Source organism: Botryllus schlosseri, chromosome 15, assembly GCF_051294905.1.
Source record: "Botryllus schlosseri isolate E-star chromosome 15, Bs_hap1, whole genome shotgun sequence".
Lineage (NCBI taxonomy): Eukaryota > Metazoa > Chordata > Ascidiacea > Stolidobranchia > Styelidae > Botryllus > Botryllus schlosseri.
Window position 1 is genome coordinate 1,177,418 of NC_137250.1, and position 18,309 is coordinate 1,195,726.

General features: G+C 40.7%; 2 protein-coding genes across 2 annotated transcripts in view; both read right to left on the reverse strand.

The window, feature by feature from the left end:
- The window catches only part of LOC145457015 (uncharacterized), a 53,883-nt gene that overhangs the window by 8,223 nt on the left and 27,351 nt on the right, over positions 1-18,309 (reverse strand). The window contains exons 4-6 of the mRNA XM_080335174.1: positions 2,437-2,592; positions 1,183-1,263; positions 815-985 (exon numbers count right to left, since the gene is read on the reverse strand). Of these exons, the coding sequence (XP_080191300.1) occupies positions 815-985; positions 1,183-1,263; positions 2,437-2,592 (408 nt within the window). The remainder of the gene's footprint in view (positions 1-814; positions 986-1,182; positions 1,264-2,436; positions 2,593-18,309) is intronic.
- Positions 10,601-16,696, reverse strand: LOC145457001 (uncharacterized). The gene is made up of 5 exons (XM_080335150.1): positions 14,689-16,696; positions 14,587-14,625; positions 14,476-14,518; positions 14,372-14,411; positions 10,601-14,307 (listed from the first exon to the last, which is right to left on the reverse strand). Exon 5 carries the CDS (start codon positions 13,317-13,319, stop codon positions 10,713-10,715), a length of 2,607 nt encoding a protein of 868 aa, XP_080191276.1. The 5' UTR covers positions 13,320-14,307; positions 14,372-14,411; positions 14,476-14,518; positions 14,587-14,625; positions 14,689-16,696; the 3' UTR covers positions 10,601-10,712.

The window sequence follows — 18,309 nt, forward strand, 5'->3', positions numbered from 1 at the left end:
AGAGAAACAAATTGATGCAATACATTACCCTTTTGCAAATTGATATGATACAATTCGAGCCTGCGACAATGGTTGAGGACTATATAAACTATTTTCGAATACAATTTCAATAAAACAAGAGGTTTGGTCAAGTTAAGGAGACAGAACAGAAATATACATTTTGCAAAATTACTTTACTATACTATAGTTTACGACAACAGAGGCTGTCAGCTTCGATCACTTCGTTTGCGATCAATACATTTGTGAGAGAACAATGCATGGGGGCTCCATGGAGGCTCATTAAAACGCACGATCATTGGATGATTGGTCGCTCTCACGGGTTACACCAGCGTTGCGCAAACAATCCGAACATATGTACGATACAGTGATTTTTATCCACACCGATGACTTGATGACTTGAAATTGACTCGTGAATTTTGCTCCGAGTCACGAGTCAATCCACATTTCTGATACACCGAGTCAAGTCAAGTCAAGTCATTTTAGCAAAGTGACTAGAGTCAAGTCAAGTCATACGAAAAAGTGACTCGAGTCTGACTCGAGTCAAGTCATGACTCGAGTCATCCCAACACTGAGTATTGTTCTGTATTATTACCGCTATTGTTGAAGTTTTACACCACGGGTCATAATTTCATACTTGGTGCTTGAGATAAACCTAACGAATTCTGCAACTGCGGTGGATAGCTCGGACGGGTGGTACTTTAAATACCGCGAAGGGGACTCGTCATTTAGGGCAGAATTCAATAACAGAGGTGAAATAGATCGATGGGAGATGTATCTTCAATATATGCAAATAATACCAGTTGATAAATGCTACCTTCTTTTGTTGACATGCTTCCATTAAATTTTTGTAGTCAAGCTCAGTCTCAACTACGAACATCGCATGGGCATTGACGCGAAGACGAGGAGCGGAAATATTCCTCCCACGTTCCAAAATTCGAGTGTAATCACCGATTGATGTATTCACAACAATGTCCAAGAAATCTACCTGAAATGAGAAGGAGAGATTTTATTCGGTTTCGAGCTCGACAGAAGATCTGAAAACATGAGCATGACAACGATTCGAGGACGTTAACATATAGCCGTCATCCCGTCAATACGATTATCGGGTTCGATATCCAATGTAACGATAGGAAGAAATAACAATATTTAAAAGCATTCCGAAAATCGACTGAAGAGTCTGACCTGATACTTTTTCAAGGAAGTTTCAATCAATGGCCAATCGATATTTTCTTCTTCTGTGCAATCAAACAATATCTTTGTTATCTGAACGCAATGTTGGCTTCATGAGACAAGATCACGTAATCTTGGAGTGTGGAATATCCAAGGGCATGATTCTTCATAGATTCACAATAGTTTTTTTAATAGAAATATTTCTTTCTTTTATAATACAAATACTATGCAGGTTTGACTAGCATTCCTGCTTATGCATTCATCCTAAAGTTTATACCTTGGAATATGCTCTGTAGGATACGAACGTGCCATCCGATCAATATTGTCACAAAAAGTCCACGAAATCTTGTCGCCGCGATTGCAGTATTTTTGCTATATAGCCTACTTACAATGAATAATGCGTAATCGAAGCTGTATGGAACGCTGCGTATGCAATGCTGTAGCTTATGTTTAGGGCTGATTCATACAACTATAGTATTAGAACATATACTGGAAACAGAGTGGAACTGGGCACGGATACAAGTTAATCATATTTCAAGAATGGAGATTGCTCCTGACGACTCTATCTACATTCGTTGATATGATATGTTTCGAAAAGATAACCGACAACCAAATATGGCGAAAAGTCAATGAGCTAAGAGTTGAATTGGGACTAGCTCAATATCGCAATGCACGTCTTGAACTAATTCATAGATTAGGCCTACTATGAAATGAAAATGAAGGGAAATCGAGTAGTGGACCTGCCACCTAGGGTTGCATTTAAAACAAATGGTTGTTTATAACAATTTGTTTAAAGCATGTTTTAAAGTGTTTTAAACAAAGGCCTTAAATTTTTTTTTAAGTTGTAAAATAATACCATAATTGTGTAAATACTTTCCAAAAACATGTTGTATCAGCCTACGGACCAGTAACACCCGATATATCCGACGTACACGATATGGGATGGTTGGAACCCTCAAAATAGTCGGTTCAACCACTATAGTACGTAGATATTTCGTCAAAGAAGCTATATTTACCTTATATTTTCAATTGTCAATGTCAATCCACTATGATGTCACAATTGAATAACCGTGACTTCATGGCTTAAAAACGAAAAAATCACAAGAAAAAACATGTTTTAAACAAGGGCCTCGTTTTAAACATGTTTGTTATAAATTGATTTTTGTTTCGAATGCAACCCTACTGCCAACCATGATTCAACGATCAAGTTGAAGCAAGCCCGAACCTATAACTATTACTATTACAAGCAAAACATCTATAATTGACCTTTCCTAATTTTCGCTCTGACGTCTTCCTCAGATCATCCTGCTTGGCCAACAGATGTTGTTGTTCATTCAATTTGATAAATTCTGCATCGAAAAGTCTCCCACAAAATAGCACAGGAGCAATGTCAGCGCACCGTTCAATTACTAGAGTTGATTCCTGTGAGTAGTGTAGTCGATCGCTCGTGACTTGGTGTTTTTTGCATGGGGTTCTTATGCGATCTCTGGTGAGGTGCCGCGAAACTCGTGTTGGTGATGGCACCCTTTTGACCCCCCCTTCCGCTGGTGAGGTGCCATGTGTTCTTATGGGATCTCTGGTGATGGTACCCTTTCGGGTATAGGCTTCGTCGGCGATGTGCCGTGAAAACTCGTGTTGGTGATGGAACCCTTTCAGACCCCCTATCGCTCGTGATGTGCCATTGTTTCTTACGGGATCTCTGGTGGTGTACCATTGGTTCTTATGGGATCTCTGGTGAGGTGTCATGTGTTCTTATGGATGCGGTCGTGATTCGCCTTTTCGGGTATAGGGCGTGGTCGTGATTCGCCGTGAAAAACTCGGGGTCGTGACTCATCTTCTTTGCTATAGGTGGTGGCGGCGATTCGCCTGTCGTGTATTCTTACGGGATCTCTGGTGATTTACCATGTGTTCTTACGGGTGTGGCGGTGATTCGCACTTTCGAGTATAGCCATCTCTCGCGCGGTGTTGAATATGTACGAGTCACCAACAATAACCGCGCGGACGGAAACGTGGCTTGTTGTGAGGATTAAGCAGTGCGTCCTATATTCCGAATGACCTGTGCGCTGAATTGTTTCCGTGCAGTTGTGTGCTACTATCGATTATACACTAGACCGTTCAGTGCGAAATAGTTTGATCGTAAATTATAATATATGATGTCGCAGTTTAGTCGTATCAAATGACCGATCGTGTTCCTTGCTATTGATTGCTACCTGAATAATATTCTCGGATTATTCGCTGTTTCGCCCCTACAGAATAGTCTGCTGTTCACAGTCACAACAAGAATCACAAGTATACACATTTACACATTCGTTTATTACTCTGAAATCAAACTCTTCACAAAAACACGTACAATCGTATCATTCACTTTTTTATCATCACCAAAATTAGCCAAGTATTCCTTGACTGAAAATCCTTGAGCTCTTTTTATCAAGAATGCGATAGCATGATCTCCACACACATCCGAAGTTTTACTCTGTAACTGTTTGCCAGTCACGGAAAATTCATCCGGCTCCAGGAATTGGAATATCCGAGGTTTTAGCGGTCCGAAACCTAGCGAATCATGAAAATGAGTATCGTCATCTCGGTATATAGACACCCAGTGAGACCCAGGCAAACTCGACTCGTCGTAATTAATGATGATAGCGAATTTTCCGCTAGTTGGTTTCTTCGGTAACTGGTCTACTGGATAAGTTCCTAGATATAGACTTTGTGTGTCAGGGTGGTTATAGAGAATATCATTGATCTCAGACGTATTCATATTTCGATGACTTGTCTTTTTTGATTCAGCTGTAGAAGATGTTGAAACTCCTTCAAACATAACAAGGTTACGGAGGTTGGTAAAGGCTTCGACGTAGTCAAAACCAGATGCACAGTTCCTGTCTTATGAAGTTGATAACATCCCAAACTATTATCGGGTGTCAAATCAAACACAAAAAGAGTGTATCCATTAACATAATCTTTGCGTGAAATATTTAAAGGCGCCTCGGATTCCCAGCGACCTGTCTGAGAGAATAGTGCCATATATCCTTCGAGTCCGCCATGTTTCTCAAAATCGAAATGAAATTCGCGTCCGTTAATTTGACGCCCATCCACACTTAACGAAAGATTTTGAACATCAAAGTGTTTAAAGTTGAATGGATTTTTAGCCCGAACACCGTTAAATGTCGTGGTCTCGACTAAACCAATTACGATCTTCTTTGGCATGGTGCCGCTAACTAACTCTCTATCAATTTTCGACAAACCCGCCGCGAATGTATGAGTCGACATTTGTAAGCGTATCCAGGGATACTTGGCAGTATTCTTCTGTAATACAGACTTGTGTGCTAAGCTTACACTTTCGGCGATCTTCATCTGTTTGACATACACCTCCATTTCGAGTAAAACAATTTGTACATCTTCCGCATCACCGAGCAGACAGAAATTATCTTCGTTACGTGTAAATTTTAATTTCATGTCGACATTATCCAACATACATCTAGACTGTTCAAAAAGACCCATTCGAATTTTTCCGATCAACTCTAGCGGAGTGCTGTTTTTTGTAAGGTCTTTTCGTTTAACATATCCAGTATTCGCTGCACCAAGAACATCCATAGAACCAGCGACATCTTTATAAAAACCTTGTCCTTGCACAAAACTCTCCGAGGCACCATGTGTATCATTCAACAACCGAGAGATATAAGCTTTGTACGCATGACAATTATCCGAATTTGTGATAACCTCATTTGAAATAGTTACATCGATTTGTTTGAAAAGAGAATCCAACATGTTATTGACCAGACCCACTTGTGTATCGTTTGCTAAATCAGTTCCATCGCGTTTAGTGAGCTTCAAACGTAATCTCAAGAACGTGTTTTGTAGATCCATATATCGATCCGTCCTTGGTAATTGTACTTCCATGACATTACCTAAACTATGGGGTTTGACGACGACATATTGCGATTCCTCAATACTGGTTTGTGTGTGGGGTATACTAAATATGTTTAATCCGGAGTTATGACATTCTCGGGAACCCGCATGCATCAACATAGTTCTTAGTCGAATATATCCTGTTGTTTACGACGACGTTTGGATGAAGTGTTCTTTGACTTTGTTTTTTTCCTTTTTATAGCTTTTGGGGTTAAAATTTTATCAACCACTCGACCGCCCGCTTGTTTACTTCTCTTGACAACACTAGACTTGATCGAGTTACCCCGTAATAGATCTCTCGCTATTTCACCTCCAGTCCGTAACAATTGACCGCCAGCGTATTTCGCAATAGGTGTCACTAAACGACCGAGTGATTTAAACAAACTCCCGATACCGGAACCGGCTTGAACTCCACCACTAAAATATCCATAACCATCGCCTGTCTGGTTATAATGACGATGGACAGAATGATGATCACACGTGAAAACAACTTTCATAATCGCTTCCTAATGTTAAATGTAGCTTGCAATGAACGACTTATTATATTTATAGGTTCCCCAAACTCATCCCTGAGGTAAAGACATACAGAATCTACAACATCTTTTGAAACAGGGAAATAATACGGATTTGTCGCTACCCAATTATGCGTGACATCACCAGGTGTCAGCGGTATAACTCGTAATAAACGCGCTAACGTATCTCCAAGTAAGTGAGGGTGAATAATATCACAATACACAAACAAATATTGACCAATCACCGGTTCGGTTAAAGAGAAATCGATCTCCATGAGGGCTAATTCACAATATCTCGTCGGGATGTTGTTGATGGTGAGTAGTCTGTGTTCAAAATCAGCACCAACCATAGAGGTGGTTAACGTCACTATTTTCATCGTGCGTGGAGTGTCAATGTGGTCTCTATATCATGTACTAACTGACCGTATTGATCCCGGATGGTGATTTTTATATCGCGGATGTGGTTAATCGACACTGGGAAATAAAACGGTTTTTCATATACAACTTCTTGTCTCATACACGTTTCGTTATTTACTTGGATCACACGAAGCAATTGACTCATGTAATCACCCACCGGATGATGTCGTAGTACATTGATATACACAAAAAGATATCTGAGGTGGGGTTGAGTTGGTTTAGGTTTGATCGACGTGACATTACATACTGGTGTCGACACTTGATCAACTACACTGAAATAATTCGTGAATATGTCCGTGGGGTGGAGTGTGATACGTTTCGAGTAACGAATTCGGAAAAGTTCATCGTTGATTCTTTCGGTGAAACAGTGTTTGAAACTTTCAGATAATATTCTTCGCGTCAACTCGAGGTTGTTTGCATAATTCCCAAGTGGTGTTAGGTACGCATCTACTATTCGATCTTTCTCATTATGTAGCTCCCAGAGTGCTTGATCATGATTGATTATAATTCGATCAAGAGATTCACTGACAAAACTCATATCCATCAACGCGAGTTCATTACAAATAATTTCATTCGGTAACACCACTGAGAATTCGCCCTGGGTGCCAGACAACGTGATGTAACTCATATTGAATCAACAGCTCTACGACGGAAGCGTAGGGTCACTGTCACTGGTGCTTTTCGAAATTTAATGGGGTTGCCAGCCGCATCACGTAGATAAATTCGTATTGTTCTAAAATTGTTTTTCGCTAAAGCAAAGAAGTATGGTTTTGGGAATATGTTGATTTGGTTTTCATTCCGGTTAGCGGTTACAGTAACCACCCGTAAAAGTTGTTGCAGCTTGTTACCGTGTGGTCTTGGTTGTATCAGATCACAATACACATAAACCTTATCAATCCGTTCCAACTTTATCGCGGGTGTAAAGATAAATTCTACCACTCCGCGGCGACGAGATACAACGCGTCTAAATGTTATTGTATCCAACACAGAACCAAGTGGTATCAATCCGTAAGGTTCGGGTGAATCATGCGTGGTACGGGGTATGTGTTTGACACTAGAGTCTGCGGTATCGGTATTTATGGGTACACCTCGCTTGTATCTTTTTTCACTCGTGACTAATCTTCTGAATGTGATTCTAAAGTCTCCGAACCCTTGTAAAATGAAAATGTCTCCCATGTAATATTTCTCGTACGATTCTAACATTTCACCGACGCTGTAATACGATCCTTCGGGAATATAATACCGATCGGTGTATCCATTTGCATCGACAAATCCAAAACCGATACTTTTCGCTGTCACTTCAATTCGCGGTTGAAAATCATGGGGGAAGGTCAGCTCACATAATCCTAGCTCATGGCGATTCATTTCTAATTCTTTGTAAAGTTCCGTTTGAAAATCTGTGCTAGTATTCGGAAATTTATCCAAACTCGCATTCGAAGGTAGAGTCAACAACATTTTATTGTTTCTTTCAGCATATACGGTGAGGTGATGGATTCGGTAATAAATACCCAAGTGAAGAAGACAGTAGCGTTAAATATATTTCACGATCCACCCCGACAGAAATTTGATATAATGAAAACACGATTACACACACTAACATACAAATCTGTACAATAAACACAATCTGGTTTTTCAGACTGTTCGAGACTTGACCCATGCGAGATGAGACGGAATCAGAATCCATAGTTTCGTTGAACAACATTTTCAGCGTCTATTTATACAAATCCGAGACCCAGGAATTAAATTTAGATGGGTAACCCAACCATTTTACAAGATATTGCGTTTTCTTTCCTTTCTTGCGAGTAGACAGGATTTTCTCGATATTGTAAATATTATTATTTTTAGTTATCGGTTGTAATTCTTCACGCTGGAAGCGACCGTCTATAACTTCACCGTGGTAGTCTTTCAACTGATAAGTAGGAGGGTCACCTTTACGACATTGAGATACGAAAAAGATTTCTTCGCTCCAACTCGCCAAGGCACTTTTTACAAAATTACCACGTGATTTCGAAATCCTGACGGGGGTACCGATAGTTAGTTTGGGTATTTTAGGGGTCATGTCACCGTATAACCTATGGAAAATTTGTTCTTGATTTGAATAATCAACATCCGCTGGAGGACACCCTATAGCCACGTGAAAAGTAGTGTTATACCCTCGGCATACCTCGGGCAGGACATCGACATAATTCAAAGTCTTATTATGCGTGAAATAACGATATAACACTTGCTTCACAGTACGAATAACACGCTCGCATATCGATGCTTTCAGTTCACTATTTGTATGAAAATGTTGCACATTGTTATCTTTCAAGAAAGTCTGAAACGCACGGTTAGTAAACTCAGAACCCTGATCACTTTGAATAACATGAGGTATACGATCCTTAAATATTTCCTTGAATCCACGAATAATACCTTGCGAGGTTTTGTTCTTGAGCGGATACAGATATAAAAAGCGGCTGAAACAATCGATCGTCACCAACACATATTTAAAATTATCGTTTTCTTTTGAAAGATTTTGCATATGCATGAGATCGGTTTGATACTGAACACCAAGACCCGACGTAATCACTCTAGGTCTCTTAAATTTCTTTCGATAGGGAAAATGTTTTGTGTACGCGTCCTTACTCGAAAGAAACTCCTTGACTTTGGTTCTATTCCGCCCTCTAGAGAATACGTATGCACCGCGGTAACTACCAGGTAGCCCCGGCGTGAAATACTTAGTATGGCTCCCATCCGTATCGTCTCGGGGTCTTGGGTGTACGACCACTTTTCGTCGGGGCATGCTGAGTCTTTACTTTGCTTCGTTGGCTACTTGGTGATGGTATAGGAATCCTTGATGGTTCACCCTTGATCAGGCGTCGCAGTGCGTCCAACTCACTAACCGAAAATAGATTCCTTTGTTCTGATATATCGATTTTCATCGGTTGATTCAATGTGTCGTGTTTTGTTTGATAACGATTTAGTGCATCGTTATATAAGGCTAATTTTCGTTCTTGGGGTATGTTCATCTGTAATATGTCGCTCATACATTTGTCGATATCCAAATCCAATTTCTGAACGTCAGCGCCGTTGACTGGATTCGGATTTATGAAGATTTTTTTAAAAGAAGTCATTTTTTGAAAAGATTACCGAGTAAACCAGTGACGACAGGTAGGATGCTTGATAATAGAGTCATAAACATACCCCCATTCTGATTAACCATACGTTTTTTATGTCGAATAGGGATGTCTTTCCTGACAAGTCGACGTAAACTACATTTATGAGCTGATAGTCGCTTTCTTTTATACTTTGAAAGAGGGATGTTGCCGTTTAAAATGTTCTTTGTACAATCACATATACACTCGATCAATTCTTTGCTGGCTCCCGATATAATTTGCTTGCGTATTTCGGGTTTACTTTTATGTAGGAACTCTAGTGTGGGTATATGCCGCCGTGTCCGAGCTGGTACCTTGGTCATTTTGAGTTTAAAGTCGTCCCCGCGCTTGGCTATTTATACCATCGGGCTATAAACCACCATGGTTTCACCAGGAAATATATTGGTCATAACGCGTCGATTTTCAGGTGCTTCTTGCGTGAGATCGAGGAATAAATAACTATGAGGTTGTCTAGCAGCGTCACGATAAGCCTCTGTTAAAAATCTAGAGTTTGGATACATTTGTCGACCAAGAAAACTGATCTGCTGTTGGTCGCGCGGATTCTTGAAAATCACCATATACGAGCTCGAGAGACTCAAGTCACGCGCTCCTTTACCCTTGTGATACAGGTTCTGTGTGATATAGCAAATTGACTTGGCCGAATGATGAGAAAATCTTGTAAAGTAGTCTGCAATTTTCGCTGTCTCAGTCATGAAATCATCCACTATAATCAAGGTGTCTTCAGAGCAAACCTTCAACTCTTCTAAAATATTTAGACCCGCGTGGAATTCTACGTTATGCATCGTCTTGAAAACCTCCTGATAATTATTGTAACAATACAAGACCCTGGATACACTTGGTTTAATCATGGACGTGGCATGCCTAATCAGCTTTGCAACAAAAGTAGTCTTCCCACTTCTCGAAGGACCACTCACAATACACGCGAATGGGTGGATCAATTCCATCATTTGTTGTTTATTGAAAACTCGATAAAGTGTATGTGTTTATATATCAACAAGGTTGGGAATATCCACTGTTGTAGCCATCTTGCTCTAGTGGAATATATAAACCCAGTAAAGTTCGATTTAACAATTTTCCACGGGTTATGAAATCTTCATCTGTTTCTCATCGTCAGTGGAAGTTGCAGTGTTACGAACGCTTCAGGTCATCAAGCAGCTGATCCCAATCTGTAAAATAATAAATCACATAAGAGGATTCATAATACGTTCATAGCGCTTCAAAATCTAACAGTGTTACTATACCAAACTATAGACCTTACCGCGGATCACAAGTTTTGGTGGTCTGCTTTTCATCAATCGGGTGTCATCGACGTTAGGAGTTGTTTGGTAGAACCAAGAATCATGAACTGTGGTAATTCCCGCTCCGAGGTAATCATCTCTACATGTAAACCATTAAAATCTAACGACACGACAGACTTTAGATAGGTAATAGTGTTATCCATCTGGAAAACAAATGATACATGAACACACAAGTAAATCAAACATATAAACAAATGAATCAAAATAAAATCAAACACACACAGAATATACAAATAAAATACAATAACACACAATTACACGTTTAATGGTAGGGTTGACACACCATCCTCAAGCACTCGACGTTTGGCGTAGAAATAGGAAAATGTTTTACGCTGTTGTTTGTACGTATAGACACCTCCATCTCTGCACCGAAACCCCTTGTTCACTCCCCCGACAGATTCTTTAGACGTCAGAACACCCAGAAAAGTTTCGAAATCGATTGGGTTGGATTTCTGGAGACCTTTGGAAGCCAATTTTTTCTTTGGACCATCACAAAAGTAATTTTTTGATTGGAGACCGCAGAAAGATGTACCACCTTCATACTCCACTTTCATCAAACCCGGTTGACGAAGGTAATACGCATACGTGTCTTTGCAACACTGCCTCGAGCGATCAAAAGAAACCGGGTCAGTCAAAAACTCGTTTCGGTGGTTGTCACAAAAATAGCGTGGAAACCAGTTCTCGTATTCAAGATAAAATTCATCTCTTTTCTCGGGGATAAGAATGTCGTCGAATGAGGCTGAATGCGAGAGATAGAGAGAGTCTGTGTCCATCATTAATAGCATGAAGCATTCGTCACGGAAATATTTACACAAGCAGTCATAAAAAAACGAGAGCATCTTGAGCTTAGCGTTGTTATACACCCAGAATCCCACTTGAATACAGTTACCCCACTTGATCGTTTTAAGTCGCTTCGTTATTTCAAACAGATCAGCGTGCAATTCATCATGTTTCACAAAAAAACGATCCTTCACATTGGCGCCCAATTCGCTTTTATCACAGTAGGAGGTTCGTTTGAATTTACGTGGGTTCATCAAGACGCGGCCATAGCTGCTGTTTCCGGCTAATTTTTGTGTCAGGGCGATGATCTCTAGGCTAGGGTCGCGGTCGCCAGCTCGTCGACAATCTGAGACATTTTTCGCAAAGTTGTCAAAACATGTCTTTTTTGTGAATTCGACCGCCTCATGAATTTTGGATATAATCAACCCGTGCTCTACATACCACTTGATCAAGTCGGAGGTCAACAAGATTTTCTTGCCCCAGTATGAAGCAACCAACATGCGCGTGGGTTTGGTGAGTAATTTACGATCAATGGCAAACTGTTTCATGTGACCTGTCAAATGCTCGCGAGACACCATCGTATTTTTGAATATCGGACATAGTTCAACAAACTTCCTTTGTAAATGTTTTGGCGTAAAAATATCAACTGATAAACATCCGAAGAATGTACCAGTCATTACCATCTCCATCAATTTTTGTGTGGTGACAGACTTGGTTCGAGTCAATTGTGGTTGAATACCATTAAGATATCGCACAATATCAGGATTTTCCTGTTTCTCCGTGTGCCAGTCGCATTCCCATTTACATATGACTTGGTAATTGAGGTTTTTGTAATAATCATGAACACGTTTAGTCCGTTCTCGACGTTCCAAATCATCACAGCCAAATCTGCACTGATGCGCATGGAAATGACATCCAAGAAAAGACAAGATTACCCCTTGACCAGCTGAATTACGATAGAACCCATCAGCAGGATAATTACGAGCTCCTATGCGGATTTCGGGTCCATTAAAAGCATGGTGGACATGTACATTGTGGGTATACGAATACCAGTTTAACCATTGAGCTGCTGTCTCCCCCCATTTCGGTGCGGTCTTGACAGGTTTGAATTTAGTACACTCAGCATCGAGTGGTTGCCAATGGACCGGGAAACCAGTTGGACTAGGTTCACTCAAAGCAAAAAGGTATAACGAATTGCTGTCCAGCCCTGTTACATGTTGGGTAATCTGAGCGTTTTCCTTATAAAAAACTTCTTTGATTCGAGTTTCACCCTGTTTTTGATATCGATGGAAAATGACCGACGGTCCGCCCACTAAAATATCTCTGAATAGCGAAACCAGATCTTGGTGTTTATCATTGAACAAGGTGAAATCACGCGGAATGCTATTGAAAAGATGTCTCGATACAACCCCGGGTAGGGAGACAGCTTCCTTGAATATATCCACACTGAATTGACTTTTGAAAGATTGAAATTGTTTTTCTAACCCCTCAATGAAGTAATGAGTATCGATTGCGTTGTACCATTTGAGATAATCACGTAAAGTCGTCATTTTGTTATCGTTCCAAACCTTCAAACAGTTTTCATATTCAGCTGTGGATATATTACGACCTTTTAGCGAGCTGTAAAACTCATCGTGGCTAGGTAGACTCGTATAATCCAACTTTTCCAAACTAGTCAGAAACTCATACGGAAAATGACCTTTAGCGGCGCTACATTTGAAGGCTTTCAAATAAGCATCGTACGAGAATCCGGGTGCCAAGTAATTTACAATGTCCAAAAATTTAAGTCTGTTAGTTGTCAACGAGAGGAAGTTGTTACCCCGCTTCAATACACTCAGATTTTCATCAACGAGTAAACCCATCAAGTACTCTTTGAGACAGTTCAAGTCATACCGACCGCCATTGAACGACAAAACAGGGATTTGTTTTAAATATCGCATAAACTCCTCTTGTAAACGTTCAAGTGGTATTTTTCTCTCGGCGGGGTCGAGCGGTAATTTCGGTAATTTTACATTCGAGCATGTCCAAGTAGTGTTGATATTCCATCTGTAACAACCTAAATGACTCACTTTGAATATCATGAAAATGATCAACCATTTCCGCACACAAGTCGTTTGGGTCACCGTTCGAGACAATTACATACGGTTCCAAGAACCCGTCCACATTAGATGATATACTAACAGAAATGGGGATATGTTTGCACTCCCATGAAGTTTTGGAGGAATCCGGAATATCACACTTCTCAAACATGCTCTCTATATCGAACGCGATACGATATTTGAAATAACGAAGCCGGTGGGGAACGAACACCCCTTCTAGATCGAGTTTTTCAAAAATGTTCAGAGGAGGTGTATACACGCCGCCGGGAAACACTTCAACAGGCTCTGTTGTACATTTGTGTCTGGTCAATTCGTACTGTAAATTAAAAAATCTTTGACAAACATCACATCGATAGCTCTCCATATATCGTTTTATGTTTGTTATGAGACAGAAGTGTGCATTTTCTAAATGTAAGTATACAGGCTTCCCTTCAAACGTACTACGACGTAGTGCGATAGCTTTACCATCAGTCTTGGTATACACAAATATAGCCACATTCAACAAATCCTCAATATCATCCAACATGTCAAGAGTTACGCCAGATTCTACATTTACACCATACACCGAAGTGAACTTTCGAGCCAAATCTTTGGTATCTTTACCTAGTGAGTGACCAATACAGCGAAAAGCACACAGATTGTCCTTGTATGGTACCGTGTTTTTTCGACGTGTAAATGTCATGATACATTTCGATTTTGTAAGCCATGTCGGTAGCTTAATACCACCACAACCAATCAACACACCATCGGTAGGATATACATATAACTGCGGGATGATCAGACAGACAACTTGTGTATCATGGAAAACATCCGATCGCTTACGATTGATGACGATAGTATTGTGTGCGTGGCTACTGTTCACTACATACGATTTCACCGCTTGCCAGTTCTGAGATGTAATTTGTTGCTTTTGGTTGTTGATCTCTGGCAGCACATTCTCATCCTCGTGATTCCAAAGGTGTCGACTCATCTGTAAAATTGATAACACGCGGTTAAATTCAGCACTTGAGGAACATTAAACTAGTCTTACTTACAATCTATTTTCTTTGTCGGCGTCTCCCTTGACTCTTTATGCTTAATAAAACCAGCGACATATTAAACTACGCACGCTAACGTTGTGTTATAGCAGATAACTTACCAGTAAACTCGTGTATTCAACTCAAACCTCGAGTTCGCTCCGTCTGTTCAACAACAAACAAAAAAAAAATCATTACATCACACTCGTTAGTTCTGAACAGTAATAACTCACCTCTGCTATTCTTTGTTTAAATTTCGATGTTTGTTTTGTCTGCAGGATAAACAAATAACAAATTATATTCATAAATCAAAGTACTCGTACCGAATAACTTACTCATTAAACCCTTAATCCCTGCGCCAATGTAATCTCTATATGTAAACTATTTAAATCTAATGACATAACCGACTTGAGATATGAAATAATGTTATCCACCTGGAAAACAAATGATACATTAACAAACAATACAAAAAATCATATTAAACAAACATAATGTACAAATATATCCCAATAACACCACACACAATACATACAAGTACATCTCAATAGAATTCAATGCCAGGATTATTTTCTTGGATCATTATGAAAATGATTGAGATCATGAAAAGACACATCGACATCGTAGTTTTTTCACCGTATAAATGGTGTGGCACATCTTGATTGTGCAAGTCCTGGTGGTATTTCGATATCAGATCAACCAATCAACACGCCATCGGTAGGATATACATAAAACTGTACATTAGCCAGACAGACCGCCCTGTATTTTGTATCTAGTCGAGAGTCTTGCAACACATCTAGTGCCGTTTCCAAGCGAATAGATTCAACAAATTCATCGAATTTAGCTAGTGTTGAAATCGCCGCTGGTGTTTCTAATACACTATCAACATTCGCCGATGCATGAAAATAGCGAAATCTCCCAACCGCGATGTTATGTAGAATGACTCCATACGCGAAATTGATTTTGAAACGAGTCGACTCTGAGAAAAATATAGCTTGTATATCACGGAAAACATCCGCTAGCTCCCGATCGATGACTCGGATATTATACACGCGCCGACTCTGATTCACTACATATGATTTTATCGCTTGCCAGTTCTGGGATACAACTTCTTGGTATTGGTCGCCTGTCTCTGGTGGTGTGTCTTCTTCCTCGCGAACACGACTCCGTCTGCGTCGACTCACCGACTTCAGCGACGCCTGGGGCGCTATATCTGCGTGGTTTGGTTGCATTTCGATCGTTGTCGTAAGGTCGCGTTCTGCGGATTCAACTCTTAAATCAGGCGTCATCAGATCACCAGGATTAATCACGTCAAAGATATCCGCATTCTCTTCAAATTGCGATTCGAATGCATTTGGTTCATAACCAAATTTATCAAGATTATCTATCTGAGCCTCGACCATTGTACAATAATTAATCTAACTGCTACAACCAACGTTTATGTCTGCGACAGCGAAGTATAACAACCGGATCGCGGTGTTGGCTATTTATAGATTAAATTCGATAGTAGCACGCGGCTGGATGGGAAATAATTCAGTGCGCAGGTCGTTCGAAATATAGGTCGCACGCACACTGCGTAATCCTCAGAACCGACTGCGTTTCCGAATTTCAGAACCGGACGTATTTAGTGTGTCACACAGGTCAAAACGCGGTCGCGGCCATCTGTTTTTTCAAAATCGCACAGCGCGCCGTGCTTTAGCGAATTTCCTGTTTAGCGAAACGGACGATTTTTATTGTGTCACACATGTCAAACGCACCCACCAATATCTGTTTTTTCGAAATCTGAGCGGTGTATTTCACTATTTTAACACATTGTGGTGTCATTCTCACGGTTTACTTTTTCAGTTGATAGTTACATATACTCGTTATGGCAACTAGCGCGATTATTGAGAATTACCTTCTCTATTATCATAACTTGACAACCCCCACATTGAGCGAAACGGAAAAATTCATCCACGGAGTACTAGATTTCTATGTACATGGAGAAAACGTGAGCCGTGTTCGAAAGTGCGATTTTACCGCATTGGTTAACTCGATTCGATCGTACGGTATCGACTGGAATGGGGTTTTTAGTGTCATAAGCATTGCGGCGATGAAAAGTGACATAAGTACCCTAGCGGCGTACAGAGATTTAGCAACATACGTCTTGAATACTCACTACAGTACATTGATAAGTGACTGGGTAAGAAGAAAATTCATTCGTGTCGTTTTTCACTTGTGAACGGCATCCTTTCTTACAGAACTCCTGTAAAGTTTATTTCAATCCAAGTCTATTCACGCGGGTCATCAGGATTTTACAAAGACTGTTAACTCACTCAATACCACGCACCTAATTCTATAAATATCGACGGATTTGTTGATGACTCTCACTTTATCAAACGATATGGCATCGAACAGCGTCAACACTATGCAAGTCGGAGCAGCTTCAAATTTTCACGTCGGCGTCAAATTCGTATCATCACCCAAAAGAGGTTGTGTTAGCCAATATCTCAAAGGTATATTCATCGATGGCAATAACGAAGAGATATCTTTCACGTGTTTCAATCGTGATTTGTTCGGGGTCATTGAGAAAGCATTCTCCAAACGAAAAAAACTCATGGTCAAATCCGGTTGGGTCCAAATTGACAAGTTTACTGGAAAACCGGCTGTATTACTGGGACGGGCTTCGTCAGTAACTCTGCATGGAAAATCGAGACATACGACCGAAGAATACCCATTATTGACCTGTGAATCGGTATACGGAAATAAAGATGAATACGTCTCGATCGCCGCTACTTGTGTTTCTCGAGAGGAGAAGACGATCAATTCTGGTGCCGGAAAGGAGTTGAAATTATACAGTTTTACATTGAAGGATGATACTGGTGAGGTGGTTTTGGACCAATGGAACAAAGCGTCGCTCGTACCCGGGAAGAAATATCAACTCACTCGTGTTAAAAACTGTGTCGGCAGCTTGAAAATCGATTCGTTAACTAGACTTGTTGAATTGAAAGAATAGTTTGCATATTTGTATACCACAATACAATATTTCATTTCGCGTAAAATGTATGACCTATGTGATTCGACAACTGGGTTAGTGCGGTGTTGTTCTACTGATCGAGGTGTGAAAATTGTGCTATCGCGATGAAGTTGTGACTGTGAACAGCAGACTATTCTGTAGGGGCGAAACAGCGAATAATCCGAGAATATTATTCAGGTAGCAATCAATAGCAAGGAACACGATCGGTCATTTGATACGACTAAACTACATCATATATTATAATTTACGATCAAACTATTTCACACTGACCGGTTTAGTGTAATAATCGATAGTAGCACACAACTGCACGGAAACAATTCAGCGCACAGGTCATTCGGAATATAGGACGCACTGCTTAATCCTCACAACAAGCCACGTTTCCGTCCGCGCGGTTATTGTTGGTGACTCGTACATATTCAACACCGCGCGAGAGATGGCTATACTCGAAAGTGCGAATCACCGCCACATCCGTAAGAACACATGGTAAATCACCAGAGATCCCGTAAGAATACACGACAGGCGAATCGCCGCCACCGCCTATAGCAAAGAAGATGAGTCACGACCCCGAGTTTTTCACGGCGAATCACGACCACGCCCTATACCGGAAAAGGCGAATCACGACCGCATCCATAAGAACACATGACACCTCACCAGAGATCCCATAAGAACCAATGGTACACCACCAGAGATCCCGTAAGAAACAATGGCACATCACGAGCGATAGGGGGTCTGAAAGGGTTCCATCACCAACACGAGTTTTCACGGCACATCACCGACGAAGCCTATACCCGAAAGGGTACCATCACCAGAGATCCCATAAGAACACATGGCACCTCACCAGCGGAAGGGGGGGTCAAAAGGGTGCCATCACCAACACGAGTTTCGCGGCACCTCACCAGAGATCCCATAAGAACCCCATGCAAAAAACACCAAGTCACGAGCG